The 24,472-nt window shown below is 51.5% G+C and overlaps 1 protein-coding gene across 10 annotated transcripts in view; it reads right to left on the reverse strand.

Moving 5' to 3' along the window:
• The window catches only part of LOC121876639 (papilin-like), a 267,725-nt gene extending 245,093 nt beyond the window's left edge, over positions 1-22,632 (reverse strand). For all 10 annotated transcript variants that reach the window (XM_042381925.1, XM_042381926.1, XM_042381924.1 and 7 more), the window contains exons 1-2: positions 22,562-22,632; positions 5,941-5,989 (exon numbers count right to left, since the gene is read on the reverse strand). In XM_042381925.1, coding sequence (XP_042237859.1) covers positions 5,941-5,989; positions 22,562-22,608 — 96 coding nt within the window. In that variant the 5' untranslated portion in view covers positions 22,609-22,632. The remainder of the gene's footprint in view (positions 1-5,940; positions 5,990-22,561) is intronic.
• Positions 22,633-24,472: the final 1,840 nt, after the last annotated feature.

The following is a 24,472-nucleotide window of genomic DNA, read 5'->3' on the forward strand; positions in this document are numbered from 1 at the left end:
ACACACACACACACACACACACACACACACACACACACACACACACACACACACACACACACACACTACCAGATACTACCAAATCCTTCCCTTTCACACCGTAATGAGTGTATTTCCACTCATGAATTATACCTCTGATCCTTCGAACCATTCTAAAGTGAGTCATTATAGAGGTAGAGGGAGCGTGTATGTTATAGTAGGTGGGTAAAGTCCCTGCTACCCATAGAGGGAAGTCAGGTCCTATAATCTATAGTGGGGAGACTCGACTATAAGCATAATGGGTACCTGTCTAGGTTGACCCCTTTCATACGAGATTCGCGGTGTGGAGGGGGATGCATGTGTTAGAGAGAGAGAGAGGGAGGTGGAGAGGGGTAGGGTGAGGGAGGGAGAGGTGAGGGTGAGGGGTCGGGGGTGAGGGGAAGGCAAGTGTGAGGGGTGAGGGGATAGGGTGGTGGGAGAGAGGCAGGTGTGAGGTGAGGGGGGGGTCGGGGGTGAGGAGGAGGTAGGGTGTGGAGGGGTGAGGGGGGTCGGGGGGAGGGGGGAGGTAGGTGTGGAGGGTGAGGTGTACGTGTTAGGAGGGAGAGAGGGTGAGGGGAGAGGGGTAGGGGTGAGGGCGAGTTGTGTGAGGGTGAGGGGGGTCGGGGTGAGGGGAAGGCAGGTGTGAGGGTGGTAGAGAGGTGAGAGGGAGGTAGGTGTGGAGGGTGAGGTTAGGGGGTGGGGAGAGGGGTGTGAGGGGTGAGGGGGTAGAGTAAGGGGGAGGTAGGTGAGGGGAGTGAGGGGGGGATAGGGGTGGGGAGAGTAGGCAGAGGGTCAGGAGGAGGAAGGAGGTGGGAGGGCGAGGGGGAGGCAGGAGTGAAGGGACAGGCAGGAGTGGAGGGGGGAGGCCGGAGTGGAGGGATGGCAGGAGGGAGGGAGGAGAGGCAGGAGTGGAGGGGGAGGCAGGAGTGGAGGGGAGGCAGTAGAGGGAGAGGCAGGAGGGAGGAGGAGGCAGGAGGGAGGGGAGGCAGGAGGGAGGGGAGGCAGGAGTGGAGGGATGGGCAGGAGTGGAGGAGAGGGCAGGGGAGGGGGGAGGCATGAGGAAGGGGCAGGCAGGAGGGAGGGGAGGCTGAGGAGGGATGGGCAGGAGCAGAGGGAGGCAGGAGTGGAGGGGAGCAGGAGTGATAGAGAGGCAGAGTGGGAGGGGAGGCAGTGGAGGGGAGGCAGGAGGAGGGGAGGCAGGGAGGGGAGGCAGGAGGAGGGGAGGCAGATGGAGGAGGCAGGAGCAGAGGAGGCAGGAGTGGAGGGGAGGCAGGAGGGAGAGAGAGGCAGGAGGAGGGGAGGCAGGAGGAGGGGAGGCAGGAGTGAGGGGGGAGGCAGGAGTGAGGGGAGGCAGGAGTGAGGGGAGGCAGGGAGTGAGGGGGAGGCAGTGGGGAGAGGCAGGAGTGAGGGGAGGCAGGAGTGGAGGGGGGAGAGGCAGGAGGAGGGAGAGGCAGAGTGGAGGGGGGAGGTGGGAGAGAGGGGGGAGGCAGAGGAGAGGGGGGAGGGAGTGGGAGGGGGAGGCAGGAGTAGAGGGAGAGGCAGGAGGGAGGGGGAGGCAGGAGGGAGGGGAGGCAGGAGAGAGGGGAGGCAGGAGTGGAGGAGGCAGGAGTGAAGGAGAGGCAGGAGGGAGGGGGAGGCAGAGGGAGGGGAGGCAGGAGTGGAGGAGAGGCAGGAGTGGAGGGGAGGCAGGAGTAGAGGAGGCAGGAGGAGGGGAGGCAGGTGGAGGGGAGGCAGGAGTGGAGGGGGAGGCAGGAGTGGAGGAGGCAGGGGAGGGAGGGGAGGCAGGTAGTGGAGGGGAGGCAGGAGTGGAGGGGGGCAGGAGGAGGGGGCAAGAGCGAGGGAGGCAGGAGTGAGGGGGAGGTAGGAGTGGAGGGGAGGCAGGAGGAGGGAGGCAGGAGTGAGAGGGGAGGCAGAAGCAGAGGGGAGGCAGGAGTAGAGGGAGAGGCAGGGAGAAGAGGGGAGGCAGGAGTAGAGGAGGCAGAGGGAGGGGAGGCAGGAGGGAGGGGAGGCAGAGGAGGAGGCAGGAGTGGAGGAGGAGGTCATGAGAGGTGGGGGCAGGCAGGACACAGGTTGGGGGTAGGCAGACACAGTGTGTAGGCAGTGACACAGTATGGTAGGCAGGACAAGGTTGGGGGTCGGTGACACAGGTGGGGGGTCGGCAGGACGGTGGGGGGTGCAGGCGGACAGGTGAGGGTAGGTGACACAGGTGGGGGGAGGCAGGACAGGTGAGGTGGCAGGACAGGTGGGGGCTTGGGACACAGGTGGGGTAGGCAGGACACAGGTGGGGTCGGCAGGACACAGGTGGGGGTAGGCAGGGCACAGGTGGGGGTCGGCAGGACACAGGTGGGGAGAAGGGACACAGGTGGGGCCACAGGACACAGGTGGGGGGTCGGCAGGTGGGGCGGACACAGGTGGGGTCGGTGGACACAGGTGGGGTCGGCAGGACACAGGTGGGGGTAGGCAGGACACAGGTGGGGGTCGGCAGGACACAGGTGGGGTAGGCAGGGCACAGGTGGGGTCAGGCAGGACACAGGTGGGGGTCGGCAGGGCAGGTGGGGGGTCGCAGGACACAGGTGGGGGTCGGCAGGACGCAGGTGGGGGTCGGCAGGACACAGGTGGGGGTCGGCAGGACGCAGGTGGGGCAGGACACAGGTGGGGGTAGGCAGGGCACAGGTGGGGGTCGGCAGGGCACAGGTGGGGGTTAGGCAGACACAGGTGGGGTCAGCAGGGCTCAGGTGGGGTCAGCAGGACACAGGTGGGGGTCGCAGACACAGGTGGGGGGTCGGCAGGGACAGGTGGGGTAGGCAGGACACAGGTGAGGGTCGGCAGGACACAGGTGAGGGTCGGCAGGACACAGGTGGGGGTAGGCAGGACACAGGTGGGGGTAGGCAGGGCACAGGTGGGGGTCGGCAGGACGCAGGTGGGGGCCGGCAGACGCAGGTGGGGGTCGGCAGGACACAGGTGGGGGTCGGCAGGGCACAGGTGGGGGTCGGCAGGACACAGGTGGGGGTGGCAGGCAGGTGGGGTCAGCAGGACACAGGTGGGGTCGGCAGGACGCAGGTGGGGGTCGGCAGGACACAGGTGGGGGTCGGCAGGGCACAGGTGGGTGTCAGCAGGACACAGGTGAGGGTCGGCAGACACAGGTGGGGGTCGCAGCAGGTGAGCGACCAGGTGGGGTGGCAGGACACAGGTGGGGGCTAGGCATGGGGGGACACAGGTGAGGGCCTGGCAGGACACAGGTGGGGCAGGACACAGGTGGGGGTCGGCAGGGCACAGGTGGGGGACACAGGTGGCCGGCAGGACACAGGTGGGGTCGGCAGGACAGGTGGGGGTCGGCAGGGACACAGGTGAGGGTCGGCAGGACACAGGTGAGGGTCGGCAGGACACAGGTGTAATGGCAGGACACAGGTGGGGGTAGGCAGGGCATAGGTGGGGTCAGACGACACAGGTGGGGGTCGGCAGGCACAGGTGGGGGGTCGGCAGACACAGGTGGGGGTCGGCAGGACGCAGGTGGGGGTCGGCAGGACACAGGTGGGGTCGGCAGACGCAGGTGGGGGTCACAGGACACAGGTGAGGGTGGTGCAGGGACACAGGTGGGGGGCAGGACACAGGTGGGGTAGGCAGGCACAGGTGGGGGTCGGCAGGACACAGTGTGGGGGACAGGACACAGGTGGGGGTCGAGACGGTGGGGCAGACAGGTGGGGAGGACACAGGGGGTAGGAACAGGTGGGGTAGGGCACAGGTGGGGGGATTGGGGGTAGGCAGGACACAGGTGGGGGTAGGCAGGACACAGGTGGGGTCGGCAGGGGTGGGGGCGGGACACAGGTGAGGGTAGCGGTGGGGCAGGACACAGGTGGGGGTAGGCAGGACACAGGTGGTGGGGGCAGGCAGGGCACAGGTGGGGTCGGCAGGACGTGGTGGCAGGACACAGGTGGGGTCGGCAGACGCAGGTAAGCAGGACACAGGTGAGGGTAGGTAGGACACAGGTGGGGGGTAGGCAGGACACAGGTGGGGTAGGCAGGACAGGTGGGGGGTCGGCAGGACAGGTGAGGGTAGGTAGGACACAGGTGGGGGTAGGCAGGACACAGGTGGGGGTCGGCAGGTGGGGGTCGGCAGACAATTGGGGTAGGCAAGACAAGGAAGGGCAGGACACAGGTGGGGTCCAGACAATTGGGGTAGGCAGGACACAGGTGGGGGGTAGGCAGGGCACAGGTGGGGGTCGGCAGGACGCAGGTGGGGGGTCGGCAGGACACAGGTGGGGGCCTGGCAGGACGCAGGTGGGGGTCAGCAGGACACAGGTGAGGGTAGGTGGGACACAGGTGGGGGCAGGCAGGACACAGGTGGGGGTAGGCAGGGCACAGGTGGGGTCGGCAGGACACAGGTGAGGGTAGGTAGGACACAGGTGGGGGGTAGGCAGGACACAGTGGGGGTCAGGACGCAGGTGGGGGAATGGCAGGACACAATTGGGGTAGGCAGACACAGGTGGGGGCAGGCAGGACACAGGTGGGGGTCCAGGCACAGGTGGGGGTAGGTAGGACAATTGGGGTGGCAGGACACAGGTGGGGGTAGGCAGGACACAGGTGGGTCGGCAGGCACAGGTGGGGTAGGCAGGGCACAGGGGGGGTAGGTAGGGCAGGTGGGGTAGGCAGGATACAAGTGGCAAGGCAGGACACAGGTCGGTAGGCAGGACACAAGTGGGGTCGGCAGGACGGTAGTGGCAGGACGCAGGTGGGGTCGGCAGGACACAGGTGGGGGTCGGCAGACACAGTGGGGGTCGGCAGGACACAATTGGGGGCAAGCAGGACACAGGTGGGGGTCGGCAGGACACAGGTGGGGTCGGCACGACACAGGTGGGGCCGGCAGGCACAAGTCGGGGGTAGGCAAGACAGGTGGGGGTAGGCAAGACACAGGTGGGGGTAGGTAGGACACAGGTGGGGGCCTGGCAGGACACAGGTGGGGGTCGGCAGGACACAGGTGAGGGTTTGGCAGGACACAAGTGGGCAGGCAGGACACAGGTGGGGTAGGTGACATAGGTCGTGATAGGCAGGACACCGGGGGTGGCAGGACACAGGTCGGTAGGCAGGACACAGGTGAGGGTAGGCAGGACACAATTGGGGGTAGACATAGGTCGTGATAGGCAGGACACGGGGGTAGACACAGGTCGGTAGGCAGGACACAGGTGGTGCAGGACATAAGTGGGGGGTAGGCAGGACACAGGTCGTGGTGACACAGGTGGGTGTGCAGGACATAAGTGGGGGTAGGCAGGACACAGGTGGGGTAGGCAGGACACAGGTCGTGGTAGGCAGGACACAGGTGGGTGTAGGCAGGACATAAGTGGGGGTAGGCAGGACACAGGTCGTGGTAGGCAGGACACAGGTGGGGGTGAGTAGGCAGGACAAGTGGGGTAGGCAGGACACAGGTAGGGGTAGACAGGACACAGGTGGGGGTAGGCAGGGCACAGGTGGGGGGTCGGCAGGACGGTGGGGGTCGGCAGGACACAGGTGAGGGCAGGACACAATTGGGGGTAGGCAGGACACAATTGGGGGTAGGCAGGACATAGGTCGATAGGCAGACAGGGGGGTAGGCAGACAGGTCGGTAGGCAGGACACAGGTGGGTGTAGGCGACATAAGTGGGGGTAGGCAGGACACAGGTCGTAGGCAGGACACAGGTGGGGTAGGCAAGGCACAGGTCTGGGTAGGCAGGCACAAGTGGGGGTAGTCAGGACACAGGTGGGGCTAGGGAAAACAGGTGGGGGTAGGCATGGCACAGGTGGGGGTAAGCAGGGCACAGGTGGGGTAAGCAGGCACAGGTGGGGGTAAGCAGGGCACGTGGGGGTAGGCAGGACAAGAGGGGTAGTGAGGACAGGTGGGGAGTAGGCAGGACACAGGTGGGGAAGCAGGACACAGATAACCAGTACTTACCAGGAGGGCAGCGAGCAGTGTGGAGAGCAGCAGGACCCGCCACACACACCTAAGGGAGACCAAAATACCTGTTAGTTCTGAACCTGATAACTGAGGCGCTGTCATCCACCCCCAACACTGCACTTCACTAGTATACTTCTTCATTTACCACAACGTTAAGATGGTGTTAAATGACCAGCTCCATATATGCTCACACTCGAACCTGGGACACGGTAGTAAGAGATACACACGTTACCACCGTACCAGCATGAAAGCCGGGCATCAGGGTGTTTACATCCCTAGAATTTTGCTGTTGTTGTTTTTAACTCTGATTCCTGAGTAACGCTGGTGATTCTGAAGCACTAACAGCAGATTGAAAACAAGTTAAATCTAAAGGCGATATAGTCGTACAAAGCCTCAACTTAATGTGAATTCTTTAACACAGCAATTGTGACCAAGTCTCAGGTTACTAATCTGACTTTCTGCCTCATTTACACACAATTGCAGGGTCTCAATTGTTTCACTTACTATCGACAACACAACATATATATATTGTTTCTCACTTTTGATCTTTATTTTTTTCTTTTAGTTCTTTATTATTATTATTATTGTTGTTATTATTATTATTATTATTATTATTATTATTTTTATTATTATTATTATTATTATTATTATTATTACATTGGCCCTGTTGGGTCAGTGACCTGTGCCAGGGTGGGCTAATCCCCCAAAAAAAATAAAGATCCTCGCCTTCCTCAAGCACTTCCCACACCACATCACTACAGTAATCCACTTTCTACAAATACCACACTTGTAGATCAATAACAATGGACATTATCTCTGCCGCAACCAACAGAGTGGAACCATCTGTTCATATGCGACTCATCCACACATATTGTGTACATAACACCACTTATACCTTCCTGGGGCGAAATTCCACTAAAACTGGCCATATGTACTGTAGATGATCTGTCTCTCTCTCTCTCTCTCATCACTACATCCTCCCGCCTGGCCTGGTCGGAACAATGATTATAACCCTAGCGCCCCCACCCCACAAAAAGGGACCCCCTAAACTCCAAAAGTCATTGGTGCCTTGACTCTACTATTGAACAGTGGTTCAGTCAAGTGATCAGTTAACTAACAGAAAGAGAGAACATCTGGCATTGCTCTATCTTCCTCGATTCAGTTATGCTGATATCTGTGTCAATGATCGTTACCTAACAAGGGCATCTCAGTAGTCTTCTTAAATGATTAAACCAACTCATCCTCCAGTTAATTGCTACTATAATAATAATAATAATAATAATAATAATAATAATAATAATAATAATAATAATAATAATAATAATATTAATAATAATAATAATAATAATAATAATAATAATAATAATAATAATAATAATAATAATAATAATACCAAGTTTTATCTCTCATATTCTTTAATTGTTGACAGAATAGCATATTTATTAACCTTGTTGTGCACTTAAATACGTTATTTGTTTAAGCACACTAATAACATTATAACAACACTATTCACTTTTACAAGAGTTCCGCCTTTATCCTCCTAAATATCCCCCACGTGTGAGTAATCCATTTTCTGTGCTAACTCTCCCAGGGGACACGTTAATAGATTTTGCGTTGTACATGAACCTTTCTTAATCTACGTTTAGTAGTCATGCCAAGTTTCGGGGTGATCGGTGGACCAACTCAGGTCAAGCATTAATAATAATAATAATAATAATAATAATAATAATAATAATAATAATAATAATAATAATAATAATAATAATAAAATAAGAATAATAATAATAATAATAATAATAATAATAATAATAAATTTTAACGCGTCCTGTACAGTACATACACGAGGACAGTAATTTAATTTCTTACAAAAATACTCCTGAACAGACATCTCAGTACAACAATTTTTTTCAGGTTCAGTTTACTACCTCAGGAGCCACACCGTACTGTATTATAACTAAACCTACTGAAGGTATATGAGTTCTCGCCACACCCTGCTACACTGTATGAGTCCTCGCCACACTCAACAAGTCGTCACCACACCTCGCCACACTATACAAGTCGTCGCCACACCTCGCCACACTATACAAGTCGTCACCACACCTCGCCACACTATACGTCGCCACACCTCGCCACACTATACAAGTTGTCGCCACACCTCGCCACACTATACGTCGCCACCACACCTCGCCACACTATACAAGACGTCGCCACCTCGCCACACTATACCGTCGCCACACCGCCACACTCCACGCCACACCCGCCACACTATACAAGTCGTCACCACAACTCGCCACACCCACAAGTCGTAGCCACACCTCGCCACACTCCACAAGTCGTCGCCACCCGCCACACTATACATGTCGTCGCCACACCTCCAGCGTTGTCGCCACACTTCGCCACACACAAACACAATTGTCACCACACCTCGCCACACGCCACAAGTCGTCGCCCACCTCGCCACACCCACAAGTCGTCGCCACACCTCGCCACACCATGTCGTCGCCACACCCGCAGTTGTCGCCACACCGCCCACAATACAAGTCGTCACCAAACCTCGCCACACCCACGTCGTCGCCACACCTCGCCACACTATACAAGTCGTTGCCACACTTGACCACACTATGCAAGTCCTCGCCACACCCACAAGTCGTCACCACACCTCCAAGTCGTCGCCACACCTCACGTCGTTGTCATACCACAAGTCGCCACACCGCCACACTATACAGTTGTCGCCACACCTCGCCACACCCACGTCGTCGCCACACTATACGTCGTCGCCACACCCGCCACAAGTCGTCGCCACACTTCACCACACTATGCAAGTCCGCCACACCTCGCCACACTATACAGGTCGTCGCCACAGCTCGCCACACTTGCAAGTCCTCGCCACACTGCACGTCGTCGCCACACCTCGCCATACTATTTGTCGTCGCCACACCTCACCACACTATACAAGTCGTTGCCACACCTCGCCACACTATACAAGTCGTCGCCACACTCCACAAGTCGTCGCCACACCTCGCCACACTGTACTTGTCGTCGCCACACCTCGTTGTTTATGGCCTCCATAAACAACCAGCCTCGCCTTTACAATAATGTCCACATAAACCAAACACCCGCAGCTACAGAGTATCCCTTGAGCCCCCTGAGGAGGCCTCCTGGGCCATAACTGAAGCCGTGGAGGTGGGCACGACTATGTCAGGAGGCCAGAAGGAGGTAAAGCCAAGGAAGGGGCAATAACGGGCTGCCATGACGGGACAAGAACGTGAGTTTTGTATCTATCTTGAGGGCAGGAATACGACTGGAGTAGTTGGACCATGGATGGGATAGAGTCATAAATGAGGACCATGGACGGTATATGACTCTGGGGTCCATTATGAAGGCAGGACGACGATTGGGGCCATGATGCAGATGAAAACCATGACCTCAGGGTCCTGTATCTTGTGGTGTAGAGCTAGAATTCGGGCCATGTTCTTTGCACCATGGAGGAAAGGGCCATGATCTTTGCACCATGGAGGAGAGGACCATGACTTTGGCTTGATTTAGCTGCCATAGAAGAAGGGGAAGAGAGGACGACTTTGCTAATCTCCTACAGTGAAACATATTCAAAAGACGTAACCACTAGGAGGTTCTCGAAGTACTCGGGTAAGGGCCATGACCTTTGGGGGTCCTCGGGTAAGGGCCATGACCTTTAGGGGGTACTCGGGTAAGGGCCATGACTGTGCAGTTCTGACAGTGGCCGAGGCCCTCTGGGTGGGCAGGCGTGATCCCACCCATCAGTATGCTAAGTCGGGACAGCCCACAATGGGATGAAGGTCCTTAAAAATTGTGTCACGACCTGAGCCATAAACACACTGGGAGGCGATAAATCATCTCTCTCTCAATTACTTCAATAATAATAATAATATAATAATTAACGGTTTATTGAAAATTATGCAGCCCGAAGGCTGAAAATAAATGACTTATTACATACATTGGTGGTTTAAAAGCCTTTATTAGAGAAAGGTAAAGGAAACATACAGTGAACATACAGATTAATGTAGGTGTTGAACAGCAAACTTGTAGTGTAGTAATCTCCCCCAGATGGTGTTAGAGGAACTCACGTGGTGTAGTAGCCCCCAGATGGTGTTAAGGAGGACCTGGCGTGGTGTAGTAATTACCTCACAGATGGTGTTATGAGGCCTCACGTGGTGTAGTAACCCTCACAGATGGTGTTATGAGGGGCACTGTGGTGTAGTAATTCCCTCAGATGGTGTTATGAGGGGCCTGATGGTGTAGTACCTCACAGATGGTGTTATGAGGACCTCACGTGGTGTAGTAATTCTCACAGATGGTGTGATGAGGACTTGGACGTGGGTAGTACTCACATAGTTATGAGGGACATGTGGGATACCCTCACAGATGGTAAGTAGGAGAGTTTGGTCTTAGGCCTTCCTATCGAAGACGGATTAACACATCGCTGGTTGTTGTTGGCTCACGGGCCGTTATCACTGGTACCTGGGACCTCACTGTGTGAAGGTTAACTTGGGTACGACTGTTACTGTTGAGTTGTTCTCACTGACTTAAGCACTGTTCACCACTGTTCACCTCTGTTTAACACTGGTTCCGTTCCTTTCCTAAATGAAATTGTAACTTCTGGCGAGAACTTGTTGATATTCCGGTGGGGAGGAGGGTTCAGGGAGGGGTGGTATGGGCCAACTTAACAGTTGACCTGGCTGCTCCGAGAGGAGCGCCAGGTACGTCTTGACCCTTCGGTGGTCATTACCCACATGAATCTGACCTACGTATATGTATGTATGTGTGTGTATGTGTATGTATGTATGTATGTATGTATGTGCATATATATGTATATGTATGTATATGTATATATGTATGTGTATATGTATATATGTATGTGTATATAGATGTGTATGTGTGTGTGTATAATCTGTATATGTATGTATATGTACTGTCAATGAATATGATGCATCTCTTTGTGTACGAACCTCTGTCCTGCATGGCAGTGAACAGTGACATTACCCACATGAATCTGACCTCTATACATATATAGCTGTTAATGAATATGATGTATTTCTTTGTGTATGAACCTCTGTCTTGCGTGGCAGTGAGAAGTGATACCACCCTCAGTGTCAAGACCTGACTGAATTACTCACAATAGGCAAACTGTACTACAATCTTTGTCAATAAATTTGTTAAACTAAAAAAAAATCCTCTTTCTCACCTTCTCTACCGTCTCCCCACCCTCCCTCCATCCCTCTCACTTCCATATTTTACTCTCTATCTCACTCTTCCTCTCTTTCATCTTTCTTAAAGGGGGAAGTGGCAGGGATTGGTGGTGATCAGAGGGGGAAGTGGCAGGGATTGGTGGTGATCAGAGGGGGAAGTGGCACGGATTGGTGGTGATCAGAGGTGGAAGTGGCAGGGATTGGTGGTGATCAGAGGTGGAAGTGGCAGGGATTGGTGGTGATCAGAGGTGGAAGTGGCAGGGATTGGTGGTGATCAGAGGTGGAAGTGGCAGGGATTGGTGGTGATCAGAGGTGGAAATGGAGGAGTGACTTCTTTCACTCCTTCTCTCACTGATTTAACGGTCCTTTTATTTCATTATTATTATTATTATTATTATTATTATTATTATTATTATTATTATTATTATTATTATTATTATTATTATTATTATTATTATTATTTTCGATCAATGTATATATCCCATCCTTTACTCAGCTTAACGTAAAGTTTTCCTACCCTAAGTCTGTTTCCTCTCACACCAATACTGATTCTAAATCTATCTCAACTTAGGTCAGCTTAATCACAGCTTATCCCAGATCTATCCTCGCCTAGACAAATCTCTGTTCTATCTTACCTTGAATTGAATTGAAACAGTTTATTTAGCCAGAAAAAACACAGATACAGGGTGGATAATAATAACAATATTAACATGGCTGAGCCAGTTGAGAACCTGAGCTCTCTTGTGTCTTATCCCCACACTTACCCCACACGAGAACTTGTCCTGCCTAAAATAACAGAGGAGGTGAACACTGGCTGGCCTTCTTCACACACCAGGTACTGTACTGTACGTGCCTCCCCGGGCCAATATTATGCTTCCTCATGTCTGCCAGAAACACTACCACTCGTCCCAGTGTTCTCCCTCAGTTTGCCTCTACCCTCTGCTGTCTCTTCTTACTTCATAACACAATGTTTACCCATTGACACTATGTAACTATCACATAGCTCTCTCTTCTTTCATTCCTCCTTTCTCTCTTTTTCTCGAGATTTTCTTCGTCGTTTTTCTTTCACTCTTCCACCTTTCTTATTCTACCCAGGGAGAAAAAACTCGGCCCTATATGCCTAAGGTGACAGTTTCTCTGAGGTGACTGACTCAGGTTAAGAAAAAAACGCATCGACGTGAGGGTTTACAGTAGGTCTGTAAAATCTTACTTTCTAATGACAGTCGACCCTCTTGTTGGACGAGTCGCCAGAACTACGCTACTCAAGACTTTGACCGGGAGACAAGAGCGCTGATGTGGGCAAGTGGATCAGCGGCACCTAGGCAAGGTAGAGTATGGCTAGGTGGGAGGGAGGACAAGTGGGTCGGTGGGCAAGTGGGTCGGTGTGCAGGTGGGTCGGGGTACTGGAGGTGGGTTATAGGGGTACGTGTGGCCTGACCGGTGGTAAGAAAGAGAATATATGAAAATAATAACAAACCATCACAAAGACCGTGTGTGCCACACTGCCACCTCCACGACACTCATCTACCACATTATTGCCTCCTCTCCACCCCCAGTGGCGGGAAGGAGGGAGGCAGCAGGTGGCAGGAAGCAGGGCCTACAGTACCATCTGGCAGGTGGGTGGGTGAGCCTGCTGCCCGCCCGCCACCCACCACAACAAGCACCCTCAGTGCAGCCCTAACACCAGTTTGTTTATCCTTCTCATTGCTTCCTCTTGAACAGTACAAACCTCAGTATATGCAAGGCATGTGCCTGCCCAGTGGTGTTACAGCCACCTGGTTCCGGCTCACGCACCATTAAGACGCTGGCTGCTGCTGACGACGACGACAAGGGTGGGTCCTCACTCTCGACGATGAAACAAGATAGACAACGACTAAGGCAACATATCACACCAAGTAAATCGTCAGATTACTGTATCGTCCAGGCTTTTAATTCTTGCCATATGATTTAGTGTCTAAAAGCATCAAGTCACTCAAAGTCTAAACTACATTTCTTTACAATCAGTTGATATTTTTCTTACCATTATTCATCTGAACCATCAACAGCTGTTTCATCTCAACACCAAAATGGTATATAAACAAAAGTTCCCTCATCAAAGGTTAAGTAAAGTGTACCCGGGTTGGCAATGTTTATATCCAGCTCCATCAACAACACTGTAAACAAGCGCTTTAAGAGTTCAAGGTCGCTAGTGTTGGGTGCACACGTGGACGGTCGACCCTATTTTTCAATACTTTGCATGTGTTGTGTTTTCCCTTCCTCACTAGAGGCGTGGGGACACTGCTGCTGTACTGTACCCGGCCAGCTTGGGCTACGACACAACATGGATGACGAAATGACATCAAACTTGTCCCGAGTCTACCATTCTTAGAAGCTCTCCCTTAGATCTTCTGGCCACTATACCCTCCTAACCACTACACCCTAATAGCCACTACACCCTCCTGGCCACTACACCCTCCTGACCACTACACCCTCCTGACCACTACACCCTCCTGGCCACTATACCCTCCTGGCCACTACACCCTCCTTATCACTACACCTCTTGACCACTACACCCTCCTGACCACTACACCTCCTGACCACTACACCCGCCTGACACTACACCCTCCTGACCACTACACCCTCCTGGGCCTCCTGACCACTACACCCGCCTGACCACTACACCTCCTGACCACTACACCCTCCTGACCACTACACCTGACCACTACACCACTACACCCTCCTGGCCACTATACCCTCCTGACCACTACACCCGCCTGACCACTACACCCTCCTGACCACTACACCCGCCTCCTGACCAGAACACCTGCCTGACCACTACACCCCTGACCATTACACCTACTACACCCTCCTGACCACTAATAGCCACTATACCCGCCTGACCACTACACCCGCCTACTACACCCTCCCACCACACCCCTCCTGACCACTACACCCTCCTGACCACTGACCACTGCACCTGCCTGACCACTACACCCGGACCACACCCTCCTGGCCACCACCTCATACACTCTCCTGGCCACTATACCTTCCTTGTCACTACACCCTCTGATCACTACACCCTCCTGACCACTACACACACCACTACACCCTCCTGAAGACTACACCCTCCGGCCACTATACCCTCCTGGCCACTACAACCTCCTGACCACTACACCCTCCTGGCCACTCCTGACCACTACACCATCCTGACCACTACACCATCCTGATCACTACACCTCCTACCACTACACCCTCCTCCCACTACACCTCCTGATCACTACACCTCCTGGCCACACCCCTCCTGACCCTCCTGCCACTACACCCTCCTGACCACTACACCTCCTGGCCTACTCGATACATCTCCTGGCCACTACACCCCCACCACTACACCTCCTGACCACTACACCCTCCGGATGCCACACCCTCCTGACTACACTGTGACTACACCATCCTGGTCACTACCACCACTACACCATCCTGATCACTACACCCTCCTGACCACTACACCCTCCTGAAGACTACACCCTCCTGGCCACTATACCCTCCTGGCCACTACAACCTCCTGACCACTACACCCTCCTGGTCATTACACCCTCCTGACCACTACACCATCCTGACCACTACACCATCCTGATCACTACACCTCCCTAACCACTACACCTCCTGACCACTACACCCCTCCTGACCACAACACCCTCCTGACCACACCCCTCATGATCACTACACCCTCCTGACCACTATACCTCCTGATCACTACACCTCCTGACCACTACACCCTCCTGGCCACTACACCCACCTGACCACTACATCCTCCTACTACACCCTCCTGGCCACTACACTCCCACTATACCCTCCTGACCACAACACTCTCCTGACCACTACACTCCTGACCACTACACCCTCCTGATCACTACACCCTCCTGACCACTACACCCTCCTGGCCACTACACCCTCCTGACCACTACACCCTCCTGGCCACTACACCCTCCCGATCACTACACCTTCCTGGCCACTACACCCTCCTGGCCACTACACCCTCCCGATCACTACACCTTCCTGGCCACTACACCCTCCTGGCCATTACACCCTCCTGATCACTACACGCTCCTGATCACTACAACCTCCTGATCACTAAACGTTCCTGGCCACCACACCCTCCTGGCCACTACACCTCCTGATCACTACATCTTCCTGGCCACTACACCTCCTGACCACTACACCCTCCTGGCCACTACACCTCCTGATCACTGGCCACCTTCCTGGCCATCACACCTCCTGGCTGGTCACACCCTCCTGATCACCACACGCCCTGATCACCACACACCTCCTGATCACTAAACCTTCCTGGCCACTACACCCTCCTCGCCACTCACACCCTCCCTGACTGGCTCACACCTTCCTGGCCACTCACACCCTCCTGACCACCACACCCTCCTGACCACACACCTGCCTGACCACTACACCTCCTGGCCACTCACACCTCCTGGCCACTTACCTCCTGACCACTACACCCGCCTGACCACTACACCTCCTGACCACTACACCTCCTGACCACTACACCTCCTGGCCACTTTACCCTCCTGACCACTACACCATCCTGGCCACTACACCCTCCTGACCACTACACACACCCTCCTGGCCACTTTACCCTCCTGGCCACCACACACCTCCTGGCCACTACACCCTCCTGACCAACAAGCACCTCCTGGCTACTATACCCTCCTGGCCACTACACCTCCTGATCACTACAATTCTTTTGACCACTACACCTCCTGACCACCACACCTCCTGACCACTACACCCCTCCTGATCATTACAATCTCCTGACCACTACACCTCCTGACTCACTAAGCACCTCCTGATCACTCACTCACTACCCTCCTGATCACTACACCCTCCTGATCACTACACCCTTCTTATCACTACACCCTCCTGACCACTACACCCACTTCACCACAGACCTAACACCTCTAAAGTTACTCTTGTTAGTGTTATCCTTTTCATATTACAAACTATAATCTCATTCAGAAATATTATAATTACGCATAAAGTTAAATAATACAAACCAGGTATAATAAAACTCTGCATATAGTCATCGCAAAACATCGCAAGACTGATGAGGAGAAACACACAACGTCTGTACAGTACTCGGCCACCTCAGAATACATTGGTCTACCCTGCAATGGTACCCCCCCCCCCAAGCCACCGTTTTTTATCATACAGAACAGTTCCCCACCAAAAATGATTTATAGTCACGCTCTTGTTACTCCAATGTTAATCATACATAGAATATCTTGTTACGCTATTGTTTATGGGTAGAACAAAAATAAACGCCACAGGGGATTATTTTATAAGTTATTAATTTGTTTTTGCCTTCAGTAACAAAACACACACACACACACACACACACACACACACACAGGAGAGAGAGATACTAATATCAGGGGGGTCATTTGGGGGGCTGGGGGGCACTCGCCTCCCCAAGGACTGTCTTGCTCTCCAAGGAAAATTTTAATTATATCCCTTTTTCTTATATGTAGACGAATTTCGGTTTGGTGAGAACATCACAATGGTATTTTTACTATACAGTACATTATTAAACAAAATGATAAGTATTCATCTATTTTCATCGTTCCCATTGCCTATCATTTATAAGCTGAATAGCAGCAAGGAAGTAAGTCATATTGCTAGCAGCCACACGGTCCACACCGGGCAGATGCAAATTGAAAATATAAAACGTGTTGGAACGTGTTCCGTCTGTTACAGCACCACCCGGCAGCAGGATTTTAACCCCTACTCTTTACATGTAATGGTGTTCCCCCCCCTAAGCAAAGTCTGAAATGACGCCCCTGGGTACTATATATTAAACACTTAACACTAAGATGTCCTACGATCTCCTTAACATCCCAGGGACTCAAGTTCATTAACTAAACATTAACATTCTCACATTATCCTAAACATTAACATTCTCACGTTAGCCTGAACATCAAAATTATAAAGACTTTAAAACAGTTCTGGACACTTGGTTGGGCTCCCTTGGTTGTGTGGCGGTCAAACTCTTCAATCAGACTTAGTAAAGAATTCAAACCCAAGATAGGAAAGTAACTCCTCAAATCTCCTTAATAAATTCATAAAGGTCCCTATCCTAACCTAACCTAACCTAACCTAACCAGATGAGTGTCTTTTGATTAAAACTTGTGTCCTAAATTAAGTGGCAACACAAACGATGTTTTTTTTCTCACAACTAGGAGCCTAGCATGACGGCCCTGAATCACCCAACAACCCCCCTCTCAAGAATGGGGGCCCTGACTCACCCAACAACTCCCCCTCTCAAGTATGGGGGCCCTGACTCACCCAACAACTCCCTCTCTCAAGTATGGGGGCCCTGACTCACCCAACAACTCCCCCTCTCAAGTATGGGGGCCCTGACTCACCCAACAACTCCTCTCAAGAATGGGGCCCTGACTCACCCAACAACTCCCTCTCAAGCATGGGGGCCCTGACTCACTCCAACAACTCCTCTCAAGTATGGGGGCCCTGACTCATCCAACAACCCTCTCAAGTATGGGGGTCTCTGACTCACCCAACAACTCCCCTCTCAAGTATGGGGGCCCTGACTCACCCAACAACTCCTCTCTCAAGCCTGACTCACCCAACAACTCCTCTCTCAAGCATGGGGCCCTGACTCACCCAACAACCCCTCTCAAGCATGGGGCCCTGACTCACCCAACAACTCCCTCTCAAGCATGGGGGGCCCTGACTCACCCAACAACTCTCAAGGGGCCCTGACTCACCCAACAACTCCCCCTCTCAAGTATGGGGGCCCTGACTCACCCAACAACTCCCCCTCTCAAGTATGGGGGCCCTGACTCACCCAACAACTCCCCCTCTCAAGTATGGGGGCCCTGACTCACCCAACTACCCCGTGTCTCTGTCCTCTCATAAACTTTACATTGTATATTTTAAAAGTATCTTGGCCCGGAGGCTGAACTTTTCCTGCACTAAATCATTCCATAACTGATCGAGGAAAACCTATCTAGTTATGGTATAGTCTCAGTGTCTTTTCTCCACCATTTCCGCTTTGTGTTTGGTGCAGTAGCTGATATCTGCCAGGTAGGTTAGGTTAGGTTAGGTTTTGTTAGGTTAGATTAGGTTACTCAAGGTGAAATAAGCTGGGGTGTCTAACATTCACGTGATTCTAACAGCCCATTACAACTTCCTTGACACTTAATTCAGCATTATGGTTTTATTCAGTATAATAAATCAATAATTATATATGGACCTTATCGGGAGTAACCACAATTAGCAATCAAATCACAAACATCTGAAGCAATAATAATAAAAACAAAAACATCCACAGTAATACAACTTATAATACCAACTACAATATCTAATTATACTTCCAAGACTTATGTAGTAATTATACCTAGAGACCCTATTTTGAGTATACAGGACTACCACTACCAATCTACATAATCTACATAAAAACAGTTCCACATTGACTACACTGGGAGGACTTACTGTAGATTCATGTATACTAATCACTCGAGCATCTCACCACAAATATAGAGGTATTCATTTATTCATTACACCTTAACACCGCCAGTCCGCCCCTGCTACGGTAGGCTGCCGACGAGAGCCCAAGGATACCCAAGGACTCGCGGCGTAGAGTTGAGGAAGATTAGGAACCTCTTGTTATTTCACATCATGATTAAAACCGTAGAGTTCTGGATAAAAGTGAGATGACGTCCTAACCTAACCTAACCTAACCTAACCAAATTAAAACTAAGAGCCATTATAATGCGATTCAATAGAAGTGGACCCATGAGAAGTGAACTAAATAACTTGTACTGGCTCTGCAATCATTATATGCTAGATCAGGTTGAAGGTTCTATTAGGAGCTGAACCCCTTTATAATGAGTTACCGAGAGTGTTACAGCATCACACACACACACACACACACACACACACACACACACACACACACACACACACACACACACACACACACACACACACACACACACACACACACACACACACACACACACACACACACACACACACACACACACACACAGACACACACACACACACACACACACACACACACACACACACATACACACACACACACACACACACACACACATACACACACACACACACACACACAGAAGGTACAGAAGAGGTCCTGAAGAATCATGCTCGGCACACCCTGGAAATGCCATTCTTCAGTGAAACTGTTTTTTGTTAATACTTTCAAACTCTCATACCTTTAGCGGTTATTAGGATCACCTGAAGATTAGCCACCCCAGCTTATTTCAACCTGAAGCTTAGTCACCCAGCTTATTTCACCTGAAGATTAGTCACCCCAGCTTATTTCACCTGAAGATTAGTCACCCCCGCTTATTTCACATGATAACTAATTACCCTAATCTCACCTAACCTAATATAGCGTAACCTAATATAACCTAACCTAACCTAATCTAAGGAAACCTAAACCCCAGGTAGAGTTAGGGTGTTTAATCATCAGGTGATTAATAAGCTTAGGGGATAATCTTCAGCTGGTCTGGATATTCAACTATAACAGGTATGATCTAAGCCATGAGTCTATCCGCCAATCAGTGTCCCGAACCATGAGTAGATCTACCAATCGGTGTTCCGAACCATGAGTCCATCCACCAATCAGTGCTCCTATAGCGAGCTACTTAAAGACTCGCAATGACGTCAACATCTGTCACAGTATGGAGAGTGTCCAAGCAGACAAGGTAACAGTATGGAGGGTGTCCGAGCAGACAAGGTCACAGTATGGAGGGTGTCCGAGCAGACAAGGTCACAGTATGGAGGGTGTCCAAGCAGACACGGTCACAGTATGGAGGGTGTCCGAGCAGACAAGGTCACAGTATGGAGGGTGTCCAAGCAGACACGGTCACAGTATGGAGGGTGTCCAAGCAGACAAGGTCACAGTATGGAGGGTGTCCAAGCAGACACGGTCACAGTATGGAGGGTGTCCAAGCAGACAGTCAGCATGGAGGGTGTCCAAGCAGACAAGGTCACAGTATGGAGGGTGTCCGGCAGACAAGGTCACAGTATGGAGGGTGTCCGAGCAGACACGGTCACAGTATGGGATCACGGTCACAGTATGGAGGGTGTCCACAGACAAGGTCACAGTATGGAGGGTGTCCAAGCAGACAAGGTCACAGTATGGAGGGTGTCCCAGACAGCAGACAGGACAAGGTCACAGCAGTGTGGAGGGTGTCCAAGCAGACAAGGTCACAGCAGGGTGTCCACAGACACGGTCATAGATCGGGTGTCCAAGCAGACAAGGTCACAGCATCGAAGAAGTCCAAGCAGACAAGGTCACAGTATGAAGGGTGTCCAAGCAGACAAGGTCACAGCATGGAGGGTGTCCACAGACAACAGTAGTGTTGAGGGTGTCCCACAGACAAGGTCACAGCATGGTCACAGGAGGGTGTCCAAACAGACAAGGTCACAGGTGGAGAGTGTCCAAGCAGACAAGGTCACAGTATCGAGAGTACCCAAGCAAACAAGGTCACAGTATCGAGGCTACAGACAAGGTCACAGCATCGAGGGTCCAAGCAGACAACATATTATCGAGGGTGTATTTGAGGTCACAGTATCGAGGGTGTCCAAGCAGACAAGGTCACAGTATCGAGGGTCCAAACAGACAAGGTCACAGTATGGAGGGTGTCCAAACAGACAAGGTCACAGTATGGAGAGTGTCCAAGCAGACAAGGTCACAGTATCGAGAGTACCCAAGCAAACAAGGTCACAGTATCGAGGCTACCCAAGCAGACAAGGTCACAGTATCGAGGGTACCCAAGCAGACAAGGTCACATTATCGAGGGTGTCCAAGCAGACAAGGTCACAGTATCGAGAGTACCCAAGCAAACAAGGTCACAGTATCGAGGGTGTCCAAGCAGACAAGGTCACAGTATCGAGGGTACCCAAGCAGACAAGGTCACAGTATCGAGGGTACCCAAGCAGACAAGGTCACAGTATCGAGGGCACTGAGACAAGGAGGGTCACACACATACTAAGTGGAGCACAACCTTCACCCTCCACACTCTGTACTTAACGCTACTCAACATATTTCCACATTGTGTTGCTCCATTTTATGACTATCAGCCGCTTATGACACACGTCCACCTCATAATGAATACTGCGTTAGTGTTCTTTACCCCGTAATCAGACACGTATGGAAATGAACGTCAGACGAACGTTCGCCCACTTTAGACCTCCAGTGGCAATCTTTTAGGATTTGAACGATAAAATTCCAGGGGTGTTTACACTGAGGGGAAGATTTGCCAAGAACATCCTTCATTAGCGGCGTGAGGAGGAAGACAGCCCCTTCGTGAGCATCAGCAACACGTCCTGGTCGCCTCCTCGTCTCCCCACAAACCACAACAACAAGCGGGCTGTTATTAACCAATGGACGACGTCAGTTTTATGCTCTCACGCTTATTATAATTAGTAGTGCACAATTAACGCACTTAACAAGCCCCAACTATCACATAAATTGAAGGATGGTGTATTGTAATTGGGTGATGGATCGATCTACTGCGCTACCACGATGAGAAAATTGAACTTGTTAAGTCTAGCAGCTTCAAGAGTAAAGAACTTTGATTTTTCCAAAGGTTATGCCGAGTTGTGTGTCCAGGACGATACACACTCACGGGTACAACGTCAGTTCACAACTTTCAGAGCTTAATTACTGTCTCTCATCTACTGTATACTCCTCTCCCACTTAAGTGTGAGCTGGAAGAAAGGTACACGTGACAAGCACTTGAACTAATTCACAGGTATCAAGAATGTTTAGCATTCACACTGGTCCCCAGACCCTCGGAATACTTCATTGTCCATACTAAGTCCAGTCCTCTAGTCCATTCACAAACAGTACAGTAATAGTAGTAAGTAATTTTACAAGGTAATCCATAACTGCTTATATATTATAATAATATAATCTACAATTACGAGAATATTATAATAAGGTAATCCGTAATGGTTATACTGTACTGTGGAGAAAAGTACTGTTGTGAAGTTAGATCTTGTACCAATATTGTCAAAACCCCGCGACAATATAAAGGAACTGTGAGGAGGATGGCTCAGAGACACTAGTGGTGCCCCACACTACAACACAACATTTTCTCAGTTGACAAAATACACACAGACAATGTTAATAACTATGGTGCCAGTATGTAGACCGGGCCGGGATGCTAACTTGGCCTATCACCATAATGCACTATACACAGCAGAATCAATGCACTACCATACACCTCACTATACTTAATACAACACCATACATGTTTTCATAGTACTCTTATACAACTCACGGAACTCGTAACTCCTATATCACAACACCTACACTACATTATCTCAACTACACCCACCTCATGCTGGAGTCAGAAACGAGCGAATCGGTGGCACCCATCCCCATCAGCACCCGTGGTCTTGCCGTCACTCCGACAAACAGACTAACGCTTCTTCACCATCCTCCCACCCTCCCTCTCTCTCTCTCTCCATGCTCCTAGTACCACGGTGACGTCATAACTCCTCCCCATCTCCCGGTGACGTCATACAGAATATCCCCAATGACGTCACTATTCTAAACGCAAACTATGTCCTGATGTTCTTTTTTTTGTATGCAGCGTTCCATAGTGTACCCGACACGACGCAACACCCGAGCCTGAGACAACACCTCCAGTTACACTCTTATTGCAACTGTTTTTACTGGTGGTAGGGAAGAGGGGAGGTTTTTGGCGAAGGAGGAGAGGGGGGAGGCGGCGAGGACGGGGAGAGGGAGGCAAGGAGGGGGAGGCGAGCAGGGGAGAGGGAGGCGAGCAGGGGAGAGGGAGGCGAGGATGGAGAGGGAGGCGGGAGAGGGGGGAGAGGAGAGGAGGCGAGGGAAAAGGGAGGCAAGGAGGAGGAAATGAGGGGGAGAGGGAGGAAAGGAGGGGGGGAGGAAGGCGAGGAGGAGAGGGAGGCTATGAGGGGGGAGGGGGAGGCGATGAGAGGGGATGGGGAGGATTCTGACGGGAAGAGGAAAGCGAGGGGAGAGGAGGGCGAGGTTTTAGGAGAAGGGGGAAGGAAGGAGGTGCGAGTGTGTAATAATAATAATAATAATAATAATAATAATAATAATAATAATAATAATAATAATAATAATAAACGGTTTATTAATAGAGTTGCAGCCGGTGGCTGAAAATATACAGATTTACAATAGATTTAGACATAATGATATAATATGCATTGAATACATTTACAGGGCTGTGCAGTACATAAATCAGGAGTTGTTTATTATTTTGTGTGTGTGTGTGTGTGTGTGTGTGTGTGTGTGTGTGTGTGTGTGTGTGTGTGTGTGTGTGATGGGAATATGCACATGAAAGATAAGCTCGGGATAATGTGACAGTAGTGTAAGAGACGAAATGATGGTGAGGAAGGTTGGCATTACGTGATAAGACAGTGAAGACGGGAGGAGCCAAATTAGTAGAATTGAATTGTTTGAATTGTAACAGTTTATTTAGCCAGAAAAATACAGACACAGAGTGGATAATAATAACAATATTAACATGGCTGAGCCAGTTGAGAACCTGAGCTCTCTTTGAGGCACCTGATATATACTATACACTTATCTCAAGGAAGTATTATGTAACATGTAGTATCATCTGGAATAGTACTATAGCATGGTAGTAATAAGTACATCTCATAATGTTACCACGGTTGGGCATGAGGTTAGACGACGACGACGAAGGAGGAGGATAGGAAAGTGAAGGAGGGGCCGGGAAGGTCACTGACAGATAAGGATCTCACAGGACAGGGCGGTGGGTGCAAGGTTAGTGACGTCATGGCCTGGGAGGGAGGGGACTGTATGCTACTGATGACATCGTGTTACGTCTTCCGACCCGACCTCATAGTGGCATCTCCCAGCTGGCAGGTTTTTGTGGCACCCTGAACACACACACACACACACACACACACACACACACACACACACACACCTCAGTGCTTACTCAACATTCATACTTCCCAAGCTCACCTATGCCTCCCCCACCTGGTCTTCCTCCCTAAATGCCACACAACGTAAACATCTAGAAAAAGTGCAAAAGAGGATATGCAAGATTATTCTCTCCCTTTCCTACTCCACATATCAAGAAGCTCTCAACACACTGACCCTCTCGGCTCTCACTGACCATCACCACGACCTTTTCTGCAAATTTGGTGAGAAGCTTCTGCACCATCCTCGACACCGGCTCCTGCTTCCACCAGAGATCCCTCGTCCGCTAATTGCTGTTCGACACCAC

Source organism: Homarus americanus, unplaced genomic scaffold, assembly GCF_018991925.1.
Source record: "Homarus americanus isolate GMGI-L3 unplaced genomic scaffold, GMGI_Hamer_2.0 scaffold28, whole genome shotgun sequence".
NCBI lineage: Eukaryota > Metazoa > Arthropoda > Malacostraca > Decapoda > Nephropidae > Homarus > Homarus americanus.